Here is a 17,815-nt window from a genome sequence, read left to right as displayed (position 1 = left end):
GAAAGGATTGAAAATCGTGAAATTATTATGATTCTGAATTAATAACACTGGCGGCGCTCAGAAATTGTTCCTTCTACATGAGGTTGTGTTTTGTCTGTTCTTTTTACGAGATTATGGTCGATTTGCTTATTTAGGGTTTTGTATTTTGTATATTTGTTTTAATCTGTAAACCAAAGTCACGTGGATTTGTCTCAACTAGGGCTCTTTCTTCATGGTGTAGCCTCTTTAGGGTTTTCGTACTGTAGCTCGATTGTGACTAATGACCCTTTGTGTTTACGGAAATTAATCTGCGCCACTAATTTCATATCGTTTCTTTTGTCAATTAATTTAATTTCCCATTTACATCTAAATCATCATAAGTCTAACCGATTAAAGTAATGGTATGTATCACGCCTCCTCTACTATTCGAACCCTAAACTAACCATAAGGGTTTGCACACAATATTATCACGTAATTCTCGCCATATATCGCCTTGGATCAGTCGTAGAAAATGTCTTAATATTTTTCTTTGTGTTATAACGATTTCAATAATTTTATAGTTGCGTGTTATGATTTTATTTCATTTAGGCTGTTTGGTGAAAAATTATAAAGATTGGAAAGAAAAAATAACTCTCATAACGGGTTAACAGATAAACTATGTTATCTAAATAATACATTGGCAAAATTATGTCAGTTCACAGGCATCGAAATCACTTGTAGAAAAAGTGAGAAATTTGTGGCAATTAAAACGATTACTTTCAGCCTTATAGTTTGGTGGCAAGAAGCCAAATTTTTTTTGTAAAACTAAGAAGCCAAAACTTCATAAACTCAAAAGTCAATCTCATAAGAAGAACAAAAATAGGTTAGACGGTGGTCGTATACAGGATGAGATTCAATAAGGTAGGTTTTTGGTTCGTCGAAATGAGACTTAATTTTCTAATTTCTAAGCGGTTATACGACCATACATGGACGGTCAATTTGTCAGAGGAGAAAACGTTCAAGCTATTATAAAGTAATCCTATATTTCTATTTTGATATGAATGTTTTCTGTCTTTTTCAAATTCAAATAAACTTTTATTAAGTATTATTATTATCATACTATAGCTTTAGATTTTTTTGGTGTAATTCATTTTAGATGATAATTTTTTTTATATTTTTGGTCACAGAAGAAATGTAAATGTGAGTTTGAAAGAAACATGCATAACTGTCCACAGTTCTCGACAATATATAGTTTGTTTACATTCAGATGAAATGAAATTTATAACTAAGGTTTGATCAGTCGAAATGGCTAGGAACAAAAGAAGAAAATGGAAGGCAAAAATGAAGGGGCAAAGCTAGGAAAATAGGTTACATGCAATGGTACGACATTAAAGTTGATACCAGAATTGTCGCCTCTCTTCTAAACGCGTGGGTTTTTTCTCTGCACAATGCCTCCCTCTCTCTCTTTCTCTCACTCTCTGACTATATAAAACAATATATTTTATGTTTGACTTTTTTCTCACACGAACCCGATCATGTTATATACAATGTGATATCGATCGCCAATAATTAGACCCGAAACTACTGTAGACAAATACACTATATGGAAAATGTTTGTAGCTACGCAAATTAAGGTCATGTATATGGGATAGTATATTAGCTAACATCTCAAATAAAAGTACATGTTTAGATATGTATATGCCAAATATGTATAGCGAATATCTCAAATTAAGGTGGGATATATGTTCTTCAGGCCACGGTCCATGCCATAGCGTGTGAGAGAAACCAGAGAAGGTTCGGCGAAATTGCAAACTCCCAGTCAACCTCTATCAAAGTTATCGAATAGTGTGCAACCGACTATACTCACTCCAGAAACGAGGTTCGAAGAAGAAGCAAGATGGCTAAGCCTAATCTCTTTTCGTGTGTTTCGTGGTCATGATATATATAAGACTCATTTGCTCTATTTCTCCAAATTGCTCTGGTTAATTCTTACGTTTTGGCTAAAGAAAATTTAATTAATATAAACGTTATAACGTAAAACGTTGTATTGAACGTAAACAATTTTTTAATGTTGAATTAATGACTTGAATAAAGATCCCGGACCGTATAGGTTTATTTGTTAGTGAATTACATCAACTTAAAGCTGATCAAATGAACTTTTTCGTCTAGTCGTCTTGATTAATCATATAGTTAGTTGTTATGATTTAATACGATACAATTATACGATTACCCTCGAAACAATTAGTTTGCTAGAAAGATATGGATATTAAAAGCACAGAGATTGTAAGATTTTGGTCCCCTCTTAATCGTACACCATATCTAAATTATGACCTAAACCTATACCAATTTTTACCAATTTACACGTATGTGTACCCATTCATAGTTGCTTTCACGTGATCTTTCATCTCTTTTAAGTTTTAACTTAATAGTTCAAAGGGCCAAAAAGGTTTCGAAAAGAGAGGCTCATATCATAATTTTCTTTTTTTCTCCAACATTGATTAATTACCATCATTTGATTTATTTCAGAGACCGTTGCCGGTTGTACTACAGATAAACTATGGAAGCCATTAAAAAAATTAAATTAACTGTTGAACTGAGAGTTACTTCAGACCTCTTCTGAACAACTTGTCCCCTATGTTTATAAAGCTACCTTATCAATAGCTTTATAGCTAGATACACACATTTGGAATTTATTTTTTGTCGTCATTTGGAAATCTAATACGACTAACATTATTTTTGGCAGAGTAAAATCCCCTGCAGCAAGAACAAATAATTTTTATAACTCTAGAGCAAGAAAATTGAAAAACATTGCTTTTTTACTTTTCTTTCAAATATAATTATTATTTTAAAATTCATTGAACTAGAACTTGTTAGGTAATGCATTCAACTTTGATATAAGAGTTCAATTTTGAAGATCTTTCTTTTGGTCATTAGAGTAACAATGGAAACACAAACATCAAATGTTTTATTTTCCGGTCTAAGTAAATCATCCAAGCAAAAGATGGAAACTGATAAGATCCGCCGCCGAATCTAGAATCGTATGTTTGACCGTAAATCGAACGGCTGCAACTTTTCTACATGGGAAAGAACAAAACAAAACAAAGCAAAAGATCCACGTGGACTTTGTGTCTATCACATCTGAGTTTGATGTACTGTGTGGGTCCCATTGAGCGTGGGATTTGACCTGAGTTCTGAAGTAATCAGAGTTTTCTCTTCTCTTACTTTGATTTGAAGCTCGGTCCAAATTTGACACTCCCAAGTCCCCACCTCAAACCTTGGATGCGGTTTTGATCTCCTACGGTCATTGTTTTGGTTTTGTAGATATCAATTTGAAATTGATTTCGATGGTATATATTCCAACTTAAATCTAAATTGGATTATTTACAACAAAAGTAAGTATTGTTCTTATTTAAGAACCGGTTTTGGTTTAATTTGAGCAATTGAGCTAAGAATAAATCCCAATTAGAGAGAATCATCTAAGTTGACCAACGAGTAAATAAGCCCCACAATAGTCTTCTCCCGTCAAACCAAAGCAACTCATACGGAAAAAGTAGTTTCTAGTCTCTTTCCCAATTCAATTTGTTTAGCTTCTAAACATCAGAAAAGAGGTCAAATGAAATCTTCAAGAGTCATGGTCTTCGGTTAAAGAAAGAATTGCGTACCAGTAATCATCACAAGTGTCTTAGCTTTGTTGCCGACACGTAACCACAAACTCACCTAACACCGACCCTCTTTTTCATGCTGTTTACAAGGAGAATGATACGACTCTTCTTTGCTTTTAGATACCTCACCATTACAAAATTCTTAATTATCATATCATATATATTATTGACACACAAAGAGAGAGGGAGATGTGTAAGAGACTAATTTGGCGTTGCCCACCAACCTAACTTCCCTTCTACTTCATCAACAACTCGTGTCACTTTTATCACACAAACTTTGGTTCCAGGTTATAATTATAAACACGCCTCCCGCGTGAATAGAAAACGCAAACATCATAAAAACATCATAAGAATAACTCTTTCTGGCTTCACTACCGCTTTGCCATGGACAATAAGGCAAATGATAGGAATGAGAGTGTTCCTCCTATCCATAGCCAAGTCGTGAAGATCAAGAGAGAGTTTGAAAAGATACAACACCCGTCTCTAAGGCAGCCTGAGATGCCAAGGGTTCTTCGCGAGAGCGTGAGTCCACGGCGTTCTCGTTCTCCCTTGGGCTTAGGAGAGAGAGAAAGACCCATCTCCGTTGGGAATTGATAACAAAGAGAGAGGGAGAGATAGAGATAGGTGATCCTCTGTGTATTAGGATTTCTCTTTTATCTTTCAATGTAAATATCTCTGGTGAATATGATGAGTTTCCTGTTAAATATCCTGACACGACATATCTTTTGCCTCTAATCTAATCTCCCTTCTCTAGTTCATAGATTCATGTAATCTAATCTTTGAGGGGGTAAACCAGCTAGTTCTTAGAGAAATCTTGATTGCTATATATGTTTTTCAAAATGAATAACGTTAAACAGATTCATCTTGGAAACTGACGTTTGAAACAAGCCAAGCCTAGAGAACTTACAGTATGGTTCTTATGCAGCACTTGGTGTCTCCTTAGACGATAGCAGCTTAACCCTTCTCGTGAGGTCTCTCATGACGTCTATGATCACTGACTTCTTCTGGATTCGGTACTTGACACTCAATTCTGCTGTGGCTGAAACACCTTGTTTGATTATAGCCTCATCTTCCATTATCTTTGTCGGAAAGTGGCTCAATGCAATCACACAGAGGGCAATTACAGTGCGCAAAACGGCCATCTCGTTTGCAATTCCAAGAGGAGCTGTGGAGGACAAAGATTTGAGCGTGTCTAAGTCATGCTTCTCAACTTCAACCAAATCACCACAAAGCAGTATCCTTATGGCTGCCAATAGTCGTCCCTCTACTGGCTCCGGGCCTCCTATGGTTACCTAGTATAAGAAGAAAAAGATTAGAGAGATGGTTCAGTTTCATCATTTGATTCTTCTTCTAGAAAGTAAGACTACTTAATACATGAAGTTAGGCAGAATGCCGGTTTGAAGACCTTCAGATTTGGTATTTCTCCGGCCAAATTTAACTGGGAAAGCAGCTGACGTTGCCATGGAGCTGGTGAAGANACTTTTATCACACAAACTTTGGTTCCAGGTTATAATTATAAACACGCCTCCCGCGTGAATAGAAAACGCAAACATCATAAAAACATCATAAGAATAACTCTTTCTGGCTTCACTACCGCTTTGCCATGGACAATAAGGCAAATGATAGGAATGAGAGTGTTCCTCCTATCCATAGCCAAGTCGTGAAGATCAAGAGAGAGTTTGAAAAGATACAACACCCGTCTCTAAGGCAGCCTGAGATGCCAAGGGTTCTTCNGGCAGCGTCCATGAGCTGTTCATCGTATTTAAGCTCAATGGTCTCGTACGGATTTGATTCAATGACAAATCCGTAGTCTAAAAGGAAAAACTCGTTACTAAGGCAACCATAATTGAGTAGCAAAGGATCGTTTTCTTTGACTTCAGTCTCTGCAACAACCTGATGCACAACAAAAGAAGAAACATCAATTACATTCAGTCAAACAAAAGCCACTATATAAAACAGAGATCTAAAACGCAAACCTTAACCAAGGTATTTGAGTCAGCTCCGTTCTGTTCTTGAATGATCCGAACATTTGGTTTAAAGCTGTNGGAGAGATAGAGATAGGTGATCCTCTGTGTATTAGGATTTCTCTTTTATCTTTCAATGTAAATATCTCTGGTGAATATGATGAGTTTCCTGTTAAATATCCTGACACGACATATCTTTTGCCTCTAATCTAATCTCCCTTCTCTAGTTCATAGATTCATGTAATCTAATCTTTGAGGGGGTAAACCAGCTAGTTCTTAGAGAAATCTTGATTGCTATATATGTTTTTCAAAATGAATAACGTTAAACAGATTCATCTTGGAAACTGACGTTTGAAACAAGCCAAGCCTAGAGAACTTACAGTATGGTTCTTATGCAGCACTTGGTGTCTCCTTAGACGATAGCAGCTTAACCCTTCTCGTGAGGTCTCTCATGACGTCTATGATCACTGACTTCTTCTGGATTCGGTACTTGACACTCAATTCTGCTGTGGCTGAAACACCTTGTTTGATTATAGCCTCATCTTCCATTATCTTTGTCGGAAAGTGGCTCAATGCAATCACACAGAGGGCAATTACAGTGCGCAAAACGGCCATCTCGTTTGCAATTCCAAGAGGAGCTGTGGAGGACAAAGATTTGAGCGTGTCTAAGTCATGCTTCTCAACTTCAACCAAATCACCACAAAGCAGTATCCTTATGGCTGCCAATAGTCGTCCCTCTACTGGCTCCGGGCCTCCTATGGTTACCTAGTATAAGAAGAAAAAGATTAGAGAGATGGTTCAGTTTCATCATTTGATTCTTCTTCTAGAAAGTAAGACTACTTAATACATGAAGTTAGGCAGAATGCCGGTTTGAAGACCTTCAGATTTGGTATTTCTCCGGCCAAATTTAACTGGGAAAGCAGCTGACGTTGCCATGGAGCTGGTGAAGAGAACTTTGGGGAAGAAACACCAGCCGCCATGCTTGCAGCGTCCATGAGCTGTTCATCGTATTTAAGCTCAATGGTCTCGTACGGATTTGATTCAATGACAAATCCGTAGTCTAAAAGGAAAAACTCGTTACTAAGGCAACCATAATTGAGTAGCAAAGGATCGTTTTCTTTGACTTCAGTCTCTGCAACAACCTGATGCACAACAAAAGAAGAAACATCAATTACATTCAGTCAAACAAAAGCCACTATATAAAACAGAGATCTAAAACGCAAACCTTAACCAAGGTATTTGAGTCAGCTCCGTTCTGTTCTTGAATGATCCGAACATTTGGTTTAAAGCTGTGGTTGCACATATCTATCAAAGGAAGCATCATGGGGACATGATCAGAAGATCCTCCACCTTGAAGCTTTTTATTACCATGTAACCGAAACGCTCTAGTTGAAACAGCTGACATGGTCCATCCAAGGGCGGATGCATTAACATCTTGTCCACTGAAAGGATGATCACTACTAGCCTTACCATCTTCAAGAGTACGTCTAATCTCTTGCTCAAACTCAAGAAGAAACCTACATCTTTTATTGACCTGGTCACAAAAGAAAACAACAAATATGCATCATCTGATAAAATGAGACTCATCTCGATAACTCCAGCAGTTTATCTTCTAACCTGGTAAAGAAGAGGAGCATATTGCAAGTTCTTGATATCTTCACCGGGAAAGAATATAGGAACTGTATAAGTTTCCGGGAGATTACTAATGTATGGCCACCAGAATGAATCAGCATTGGCTCTTTCTTGCAACAATCTCAATCCCAATTTCATTGCCCACAGTTCTTCTGCCAAACATTTCTCTAAATCAGTAAATCTTACAAAATCAACCAAATTTTTGGGAAACCTGATCACAAAGTATCCTATAAGCTAGGCTTTAAGATTCAAAACGAAGTAGCATGATATTGGAACGGAGAAGCACTAACCGGGAACTCGACGGGCCAAAGCGGTGAGGAGAGAGGACGAAGACGATGACGCATCGTCTGATTCGAAGCGTAAGGGAATGTGAGGAGGAAGAGAGATTAGGTCGGTGCCTTGAGGGATTTGCTCGGTGGAAATGAGGCCGATACCAAATTGAGTCTCCTGAGAGAGCTTAACGGCGTGGTGAACGAAGCCGCCTTCTCTTTTGATCCAACGGACGAGGTCTGGTGGATGAGGAGCCAACCGTGACGGCTGAGACGCGGCTAAACATGTGAAGGGGCGAATTTGAGCTGCCAGAGAAGCCATCGCCATTTTCGAATTGGCGGCCATGAGTCACTTCGAACAGAGCTGACCCGGTTCAGTGTTGTTGCTCGAGAGCTCTGACTCTGAGGATGAAGATCCGAATCGGGTTTAGTTTTTATTCGGGTCGGGTTAGATTTGCGGGGTACCTTCCGATTCCGGCTAATGGGCTTTTTTACTTTGTTATTTCATCACCAATATGACTTTTACTAAGTAGATAAAAGTTAACAAAAATAAAAATTATAAGATTTATGTTTTTTTTTTGTCTTGGTCTATGCACCGCTACAAAGCAAATTTTATATCTGAACCAAAAATAAAGTGGGTTATTTCTCTCTAACCATTCAAAACATATGTGAAAAAAACTGAAAGAAGAATATGAAACAGTCTCTATGCAAGTTCGAAAGTCAAAATTAATAAATTTTAGGCGTAAAGGAAGGTGAAAGAATCAAATTAGCCTCTAATATAGAGAAAGAATTGAGCCTTATGGTTATTATTTTATTCACATACATAAATTTAAACAGTATATGCATTCAAAATATCCAATTCCAAATTAGAACTGAATACAAAACAAAAAAAAGTTGTATAAATAAAAAATCACGTTAGCTTAAAGGGGAAATCACAAATCCCAAAGAACAAAAGAACAAAACAAACAAAAAAATTATTGAAACAATGGTGTGGAGTGGAGATAAACAATGAGTACAAAACGAAGAAGATTGGAACACAAAGAAACCAGTTTCGGTGCGTCAGAGAGGGACATAAAAACTCTACCTCTGAGCACCACCACCCATGACGTTATCACGTCTAGATCCCAAAGTCATCATAATCTTAAACTCCTCAAAATCAATCGTACCATCACCATCCTTATCAACACCACCAATCATCTTCCTACACTCAGCGATAGAACATTCATCACCAAGACTCCTCAAAACCTCATGCAACTCCTCAGCCGAGATCGAACCGTTCCCATCGATATCGTAGACCGAGAAGGCATCTTTCAGATTCTCCAACACATCGTTCTGATCCATACCTTTGGTGTTCAGCTCAACGAACTCTTCGAAGTTTATGTAACCGTCACCTTTACGATCTATCTCGTTTATGGCTTTCTCTAACTCTTCTTCTGGTACCTCGTGGCCTAGGCTCTTCATTATTGCACCTAGCTCCTTTGACGAGATCTTCCCGTCTCCGTTCACGTCGAACTTTTTGAAGACAGCTTCGAGTTCTCTGATCTCTGTTTTGCCCGAACGTGCTTTTTGGAGGTAAGGTGAATCCGCTCCGATGCGGCCATTGGAAGTTGATGAACCACCACCGTTGGATCCTTTGTTGAACATTGTGTTTACTTTGTTTCCAAAATCACAAAAATGAGAAAAAAGAGAATCGAATGTAGAGAGATATCCGTATTTGTATGATTCTCAATAGGAATGCGGATGATTCTCTTAATCGCTAGCTAATTTTGGGTTTTCGATCAACTAAATCTGGAATTGTTCCTAAAAATTCTCGGTCGTTTTATATATGACTAATGTAAATCCATATATTAAATATACATAGCAATTAAATTAAGACTTTTATATATTGGTCATGCGTTAGTAATGCTCTCCCAATATGAATCTCTCTCTACCTATATAATTACTAACAAAGTAACAAGTTGATAATTAATGGATCAACGATTTTGTATAATCATTTAATTTCTGTCATTTGAATTGTTAAAACATCATAATCACAACTTTAGAATTATCATTCCGAAGTCAAAATTTTTATCTTTTGTATTTTAATAGGCAATTGGGTATGTAAGGACAAATATAATATACACTAGATGTTGATTACTTGCATTTATTAGCACAAAATTGATTACTTGCATTTATTAACACAAAATAGTGATTTGTAATATCATCAATCAACTTCGTCCCTAATGTCTCCATAAATCTCGGCACAATCTTATGGATGAAACCTTCTTTTGGACACTATCTTTAGAAATCTTGTAAATTTTACGGATTGCTACTACTAAAAAAAATAAGATATCTAGAGGATACTCCGTACTTTGATTTTATCACATCATCCTATAATTGTTTTGTGTTTACCATACTTTAAAACTTGTAGTTATAATTAAAAATTCTAAACCAAAGGTTTGACATGTTTGGCTCTAGTTACCTTTACCTATACACTTGACGATCTCACTCCATGATATTGTATATGTAACATATGATAATGTTGTTCATAAACTGAATCATCAACAATTATGTAATGAACAACCATGATATTGCATATGTAACATATGATATACTATTGTTCATAAACTGAATCATCAACAATAATGTAATGAACAACCTCATTTAATATAACAACAGAGTTTTTTCATCAATCTTCTATCAACTGTCTCCAACTTATCTTCTGCTACTATATGTCTAACAATAGAAAAAGAAAACAAGAGAGATCATAATCGTCTTGATTCTCAAAGTCTTAAGGTAAGATCTGGATTTGAGCTATTATTATCTACACATCCATTTGCCGCAACCGAGTTCAGATCAAAGCCTGACTCTTTGACAGCCACCACCACCGGAGCCTCAGCTTCCTCAACGACCTGACGGAAGCTCCCTGGCCAGAAGAAGTCGCCACCGCCGTCATCATAGTCAAAGAACAATGGCACGTTGTTTCCAAAATACCCTTGTTGATGAAACCTAGAAACAAGAGGCTGAGGCTGGGATAAAGTGTGGTGAAGTAGAGCGGAGTGAGCTTGCATCCCGAGGGAAGAAGAAGTGTACGTGTAAGGCCTGTGATGGTGGCCAAACATTCTTCCCATGTGCATTGCTCGTTTGGCCATTGTTCGTTCACGCTTGTGAGCGTTCTGGTGACCTCCAAGAGCTTGAGAGCTATAGAACTTGCGTCTGCAGTAGTTGCAAGAGAAGACTCTCGGGTTTGCCTCACACTTTGTGCTCCTTGTGTCATCGGTGAAACTATGGTTGAGCTTGAGATCTAGTGAGACAGGGTTCGATTCTTGATTGGATGATGTTTCTCCTTCTCTGGCTGGTTCTCGCGAGGCATCATCAGATTCAGTCATTTAATCGAAACTTCTGGTCTTTTAACCTGAAATCATATTAAAGTCAAAGCCGATATCAAAAGACAACAATCTATGAATCTAAAAATTGTACAAAAAAGAAACGGTAGGTAAACTCTTAAACAGAGTAACCACTTAGTTCAAAACCTCCAAAACTTAGTTCTTGAATTCGGACAAGAATCAGTTAAGTTCGAAGCATAAAGACGACCAAGGCAGCAATTAAGGATGATAAACTAGAATCAAAGATCAGAGAGAGAGAGAGAGAGAAGTTTAGAGAGTACTGTGCTTACGAAAGTAGGAGATTAGTTGAGATCTGAGGGAGAGACAGCCGACAGAAACTGAAGTAGTTGACTTGAAAGCTATGAGGCAGGAAGAAGAAGAATCTAGTAATAAGAAAAGCGGTACTTCTTGTGTATACCAAAAATGGGTCAATTCAGATGTAAGGAAATATATAAAGACAGAGAAGAGATAGGATTGGTGAAGAAGAGCATAAAGAAGAATAAGAGGTACTGAAGGAATGAGAAAGAGAGAGAGAGAGCGAGAGAGAGTTACGTTTTTAAACAAATGTGGAAACGCAAATGTTGGAGAGATGGGAGATGGTGTCTAGTGGAAACACATGGGAGAATAAAAGTGTCTGCCAGTTAGACTTAGACCTCTGTTTTTTTCCAATACTTAAACGATTTTTCTTTCTTTAGGGGCACACTTAGCCAGGTGTAGTACTTTATTTTATCCTAAGTTAATCAAGTATATATCTCTTTAATCAATTTAACTAAAGAATATTTTGTATTAGTATTATTTTACAACAGTGTTCGTAAAGGTGTAGCCGTATAGGCGTTGGTATGCACGTCTTAGAAAGTAGTGTTTTATTATGCGTTCATTCTGATGTGCTATAGGCAAACTTTTTTGTTTTTCATTTTTTAAAGGTAGCTTTATAGGCAAACTTTGTCGTAATCACTTTTTTAAGTTCACGAAAACCTTTCAAGTTTTCAAAACTTTTAAAAGTTACAGTTCATAATTGTTACAAAGAATGGATCGACGGGTCACTTTGGACCATATATAGTTGAACCATCAATAATGCGAGTCTTTAATTAGCATCCATGCATGATTTCTCCAAAAGTTATATTTTAAACAGAACCCGAGTCGAATGATTCCTATGAACCAACTTGTGTTCAAAAACTTGCAACAAAATAAAGTGGAGGTTTCCAGCAAAAATCTCGTTGGCTGGGATGAGTTTTGATCGGAAAAATAACATGCTGTGTTACATTTAGATATCAACATATATATCTTACAACTCAGTAAAAAATAAATAAAAAGTATAATAAGTCTTGGTAACTTAAGTAGTTGAAGAGTTATGATCTTTCTAAAAGTTATGTTTAAAATCTATAATACAGAAGAAATAAAGAACAAACAAATAGTATAATCTTATATTGTATTCTTCAATTATTGATCTCACTAGCTCAACAGAGTTCATCATTTAATTTGGAGATTTTCATGAACTAAATAATAATTGAACTCGGACACTTAAGTAAAGATATAAAACGATTTCAAGGCAATGAATTTGATAATGTTGTATGGAGCCCATAACATTCATTCCCCCGGCTTCACCTTTTCTCTAGGATGTGGACATTTTTTTGCTGTGTTTTCTCTCTGATATATCACATGTGATTTTAAAGTCTCTGCTTTCTTTGTCTCATATCTATCTAACTTTTTTCTTCTTTTTTTTTGCAAAGTTAAAAAAACATTTTTCTGATACTGTGTTGTTTGTTACCAATAATCACTCGTGCGGTAAAAAACGAAGGTGTTAAAGGTTTTTGTTCTATGATAACGTTGTTAACAATCAATTTAGTGATTTACCAAATACTTGTACACGTAAATCTTTTAGCAATTGAATATTTTACTAGTCTGTTAATTTTGTCATACTCCCTGAACTTTGCTACCGACAATTACTGTTAATTCAACGACTGTAAAAAACAACCAAATTTAGTCGTTGCCATTGATTGCTATCAACTACAAAAAAAAAAAAAAGTATATATCGTTGATTCGTTGGTCATTGTTAGTCTTGCTAGGGGACTACAAAACGTACGTGACCAATTATCTTTTTCATTACTTTTTCTTTCCATCGGATTAATCTCTAGATACAACGAGGGGATTGTGTGTGTGGAGCAAACAATTCAATTCAGGGAAAATCAATCTTGGGATCGTGGCAAAAGACAAAGAGATAATGGTGTCTCCATATATTATCTTTTTTTTTTTATGTGTGTTGATGCATTGAGTGATTATGACATGTGCCCACTTTTGTTTCATTTCCATCCCAACTTGTCTGTGGGCCTTTGGGTCCACTTAATTGTTCCGTCGTTTCACAGATGATTGTTCCGTCGTTTCTATGTTGCTGCTTGATATTTTTAGGATTTAAAACTGTTTTCCTGGGGGTAATAAGAAGTTGAACAATCGAATGATTTTTTTTTTTTTTGTTAAAGGGTTTTCAAAAATATATAAAAGATCAAGTTTACGTAATATGACTAATACAAGCTAAGCTAAGAAAAGAAAATAGTTGACTGCTGCTATTATGAAAAATGGAGCTAAAAATAAGTAGTAGTGAGTTTCAATAATATTTTTGATACTTAGTACAATATGATGTGGTCGATTAATTATTTAGAGCAGTTTAAATCGAATTCTGCCAAAATTCATAACTGAAATCAGCATCCAAAATAAATTCTTTCAACATCTTAAAGCTTACTGAAATTCTGATTATCAAAATTATATCGCCACCAAAGTCTGCTATACATTCCCCAATATTATTACGTAGTTAAACTCGATAATGTAAAAGTTTTAGATAGTTTAAAGTATTTTTACAGAGTCGGACTACGTTTGAGCTTCCTATGGATTGAATCATTCGTACGTACCAGTCTTCAAATTTTGGAAACTCCACTTTTTTAAAAAAAAATTTGCATTTATTTTCGAATATGTTTCCCATAAAATATTATACTAATGGACTAATGGTATTTAATAAGTCAATCCTCTACAATACCGATTATTGTGATAATTTAATTTTTGAATTTTTAAATGTGTGATATACAGTAATCAGATTTTTTTTAACAGATGAATAACTTCAGATTTTGAAAACGCTTTAAATCTAATAATTATATATTTTAACGATTAAATATGTTATAAGAATGATTAAAATATATTTCAAAATTGAACTGTTTGATTAAATATTTGATTTTTAACTAATTGAAAAGAAATATTCTTTAATCATTTGATGATAATTATATTTAGATATCTACAAAACCAATAAATTTATTGGTGTCTCAAACACTCTAACTAATATATAGGGGATGTTAACAGTTTATATTAGTTAGAGTTATATCGAGACTAATATAACTCTAACTAATATATAGAGGTATGTAAGACAACTAATACAATGCTTTTAGTTTATGTAAAGATAAGTTCTTCCATAGGTTTAGTAAAGCTTACTCGAAAGTTCTGTCAGACAATTTTGGCAACGAATCACTAAGATTAAGAAAACAAAATCACGAATCATAGGTAGTCACCTTTTCAATTAAGAAAACAAAGACATTTTCAGAAATCACAGATCAGAGACATAGCCATGACAATTCTCCAACTACAAGGATCAACATAATGAACATCTCAACTCTCAAAATTCATCAACTCTTGCCACAAATTCGTATGAATTCTCTTTGTTACCAATTCACCACAGATTTCAAATGAGAACACTTGCTAAACTTGTAACAGAGATCGAATCAAACTTAGATTCAGTAGAAGAGTACCTTAAAAAAAATTATGGAGATGGAGAAGAGATTTCTCACCATTGCTAACCCCAAATTTCTCACAAATCCTTCATAAACGCAAGAAATTTATATAGATGGAGAAGAAAAACCTCAAATCGCAGAACTAGATCAATTCAAGAGATGAACGATTCACAACACAATGGGAGGAGAAGCAGGAAACGAAATCTTCGATGTAAAGTTAATTTAAGTTATGCGATTCCAATTTTGAGAAACAGGAAGCTTCGTGTAAGTTTTGAAATTTTGATTCTCGACACAATTGTGAGATTTCGATTCTCAACAATTTTGAGATTTCGACTTATTAACCTAATCTTCTTAATGTTTACAGAAGTTTTCTCTGCAAATAAGTTAATAAATTAATATCTTTACGTTGTTTATTAAAGTGTCGTTACTTAAAAACAACAAATCTGTTGTAGTGGCTAGAGGAGGTAATATAGGAAAATATGAGAAAATAGATTCAAACTTGATTAAGAGTTAATTATACAATATTATTTGAACGATTAATCTTCAGCTACGGTCATAAAAACCTACATACAGTATTCCCATTAAAAGGTCATAACTATAATTACTATGAACCCAACAAAGTAATAGAAAGATTGATTTTTGGTAGCGGAAGAGTCCGAGTAGAAACGAGCTCCAATAGTATAGATCGAATGATCATTGGATTTTCCAAGGAAGCCTACAAGATTTGGTCCACGTCCCCCCTTCGGCTCCAACGTGGAGGATTGGGTGCAATTATCATTCAACCGACCAAACCGACCAAACCTAGCGTATGAAGTCACGAACTCAAGCGTCTGGATGGCCTCGTATGATCCCTGACCGATGCATGAGCCCACGAAGACCATATTAATCGCTATGATGTATTCTTGTAACTTCAAACTCCCCCTAAAAAAACAGAGCTCTTATAAGGAGATAGTAATAAAAAACCAAAGCAAACAAAATGGATAATCAATCATCTAATTATTAAACTCAACATATGCATAAATGTAAAGACCTCCTCGTCGATACTAGAAAAAGCTCCGTGTTCTCGAATCGTGAATTTGCCATTTGCCACATACTGGATCATGATATACCTCACGCCACTGTCGTCTCCCTTTACAATAACTTTCCTCACTCCGTCGAAAACACCATCGTCGAATGGGTATCCTAAGTAGATATCGGAAGAACCTTGAGGTGGTACTATCTCTGACATTGCGTTGACTTTTTTGGCAGCGGAAGTCGACGGCGAGTCAAAACGAGCTCCTAAAGACATAATAGAAGTGGCATCACATGTTCCAAAGAACCCAACAAGTTTTGATATGTGTCCGTCTTCGGGCTTTAACACGAAGTTGCTGCTACTAGCCAAATTGCCAGACTCGCACTCCCAAGATGTTCTCCCATATGATGTCGTGAACATAAGGCTACGCAACGTTTGATTCGTGTTAATTGTTCCGTTAATCGATGTGATGAATTCTTCAGGGTATGCAAGTACAAACTCGTCGGTGACCTAAACAAATAGAGTTATAGACCAAGAACAAAAAGACATCTAATCATGATGAATGTCAATCAATACATACAAGAATGTAGTAGTTATTAAAAGAAAAAAAAACCTCATGATCGCCTCCGTGTTCTCGGATCTGGAATTCTTCCTTTGCCACGTACTGGACCTTGATACCAATCCCCCCACTATTGCTATCGAACCTCACTGTCACTTTATCCATCAAATGAACCATCGTCGAATGCGTCTCCGCTCTTGAAACCGAAAGGTCCCACCGTGTCTATCATGGGCTCATATTCCTGGATCTAATACACAAACATAGACTTTTAAAAAAAAAACATTTCATAATAACTTAAAAGATAACAGACGGTAAAACTAAAAGACATGAGATGTGCATGTTTTTTTTGGTAAGGACTGATTACCGGTGGAGGAGCGCCAACGCCGTCGTCAACGCCAACACCAAGGCTGGTGATTAGTAAAACACACAAAATAGCATTAAAACCATCCATGTTTTCTTTCTTTTCACACACACTCTCTTCTCTCTCTCTTTCTTACGTTTTGTGTTGCGCTGTTGTGAGACAGTAGTTGTACACTTGTACTTATAGAGCATAAGAGGCGTTCATTTTTAAATATAACACAATTTATTTATATTCAAATACTGTATATCTTAATATTTATTTTTGTTTTGTGTATTTACATAAAATATTAATTATAGTTCCAGTATCTAGCCTTATACTTTTAATTATGTATAAGATACTAGCTATTGTAGTTGAAAATTAATGGTTCAATTAATATTGTACAACTGTTACCTTCATTCTATACATATTTCATATTTCTACAACTCTCTCGAATAAACACAGTGTATATATCTCTCAACAACTTGTCTTTTAATGTACATAGGGGATTTTTGTTGTTAAGGTAATGTAGTTAGTGGACGCATGCTAAAATGTTATAACTAACATTAACGCATAAAAACGTTGGGAAAATTAACGAAACGATTTATTTATTAAGCCAGCATGCATGTTAATTAGTCTGGGACGTAGGTATCATTTTCAACGAATCAATAAATTTTTCTAGATATATTAATTATATATTATTGCCTGTATGAGCCTTTCTCTCGAAGAGAAGAAGTTTTGAACAAAAACTTGCTTTAAAGAATCTTATTAATAACTTGATGTTGAGTTGTTGTCATAGCTATTTAGGGACTTGGGGAGCAAGGGAAGTAATCAACATCTCACATCTGTAAATCATCATCGTTCATTAAAGACAGAGAATCAACGACACAGAGAGGAGGATCTTGTTGCAGGTCCGCAAAGATCGTCATCCTCCACGTGATGATCGTCTTTAGATGATGTTGATCAGCTTGTGCTGGTGGGCTTCTTATATAAATCTTGCAACGCCCATGCATGGGCTTTGTTTGTTTTGGTGTTTTTTCATGGGCTCGAAAGGATGATTGGTTTGTGATTATTTGAGTGGTTTTTTTTTTTCTCACGGAAAGATTAGGAACAGAGTACAGTCGATCACTGATAATCTCTGTTAATAATTTAATATATACTAGAGGCTATTTCGCGCTACGCGCGGTCTTTTGTAAGAATTTATGTGTCGATATGTTTTTAGTATTTGTATTTTCAGATTTACTAAATAAAGTTCACGTAGCTATAGTTTTGTTTTTTTTTTTTTTT

General features: G+C 35.8%; 4 protein-coding genes across 5 annotated transcripts; 1 reads left to right on the top strand and 3 right to left on the bottom strand.

The window, feature by feature from the left end:
- On the top strand, positions 3,727–5,776 carry LOC109132258. Its single transcript, XM_019243671.1, has 2 exons — positions 3,727–4,244; positions 5,682–5,776. The coding sequence occupies exon 1, from the start codon at positions 4,005–4,007 to the stop codon at positions 4,212–4,214; it is 210 nt and encodes a 69-aa protein (XP_019099216.1). The 5' UTR covers positions 3,727–4,004; the 3' UTR covers positions 4,215–4,244; positions 5,682–5,776.
- Positions 4,293–7,952, bottom strand: LOC104776737 (histone-lysine N-methyltransferase setd3-like). Of its 2 annotated transcripts, XM_010500849.2 has the most exons (6): positions 7,507–7,952; positions 7,202–7,368; positions 6,810–7,118; positions 6,492–6,726; positions 5,026–5,054; positions 4,293–4,912 (listed from the first exon to the last, which is right to left on the bottom strand). In XM_010500849.2, exons 1-6 carry the CDS (start codon positions 7,829–7,831, stop codon positions 4,538–4,540), a joined length of 1,440 nt encoding a protein of 479 aa, XP_010499151.1. In that variant the 5' UTR covers positions 7,832–7,952; the 3' UTR covers positions 4,293–4,537. The 2 variants fall into 2 exon arrangements, with proteins under 2 accessions (XP_010499151.1, XP_010499150.1); XM_010500848.2 differs by lacking the exons at positions 4,293–4,912; positions 5,026–5,054 and adding an exon at positions 5,737–6,349 and having other exon boundaries at positions 6,463–6,726; positions 7,507–7,947.
- LOC104776736 (probable calcium-binding protein CML25) lies at positions 8,338–9,389 on the bottom strand. The gene has a single exon (XM_010500847.2). The coding sequence runs from the start codon at positions 9,127–9,129 to the stop codon at positions 8,566–8,568; it is 564 nt and encodes a 187-aa protein (XP_010499149.1). The 5' UTR covers positions 9,130–9,389; the 3' UTR covers positions 8,338–8,565.
- On the bottom strand, positions 10,056–11,477 carry LOC104776735 (zinc finger protein 7-like). Its single transcript, XM_010500846.1, has 2 exons — positions 11,141–11,477; positions 10,056–10,879 (listed from the first exon to the last, which is right to left on the bottom strand). The coding sequence occupies exon 2, from the start codon at positions 10,851–10,853 to the stop codon at positions 10,248–10,250; it is 606 nt and encodes a 201-aa protein (XP_010499148.1). The 5' UTR covers positions 10,854–10,879; positions 11,141–11,477; the 3' UTR covers positions 10,056–10,247.

The sequence above is a fragment of the Camelina sativa genome, chromosome 3, assembly GCF_000633955.1.
Source record: "Camelina sativa cultivar DH55 chromosome 3, Cs, whole genome shotgun sequence".
In the NCBI taxonomy this organism is placed as follows: domain Eukaryota; kingdom Viridiplantae; phylum Streptophyta; class Magnoliopsida; order Brassicales; family Brassicaceae; genus Camelina; species Camelina sativa.
Note: the sequence above shows the minus strand (reverse complement) of the source record. Positions and strands in the feature narration are given on the sequence as shown.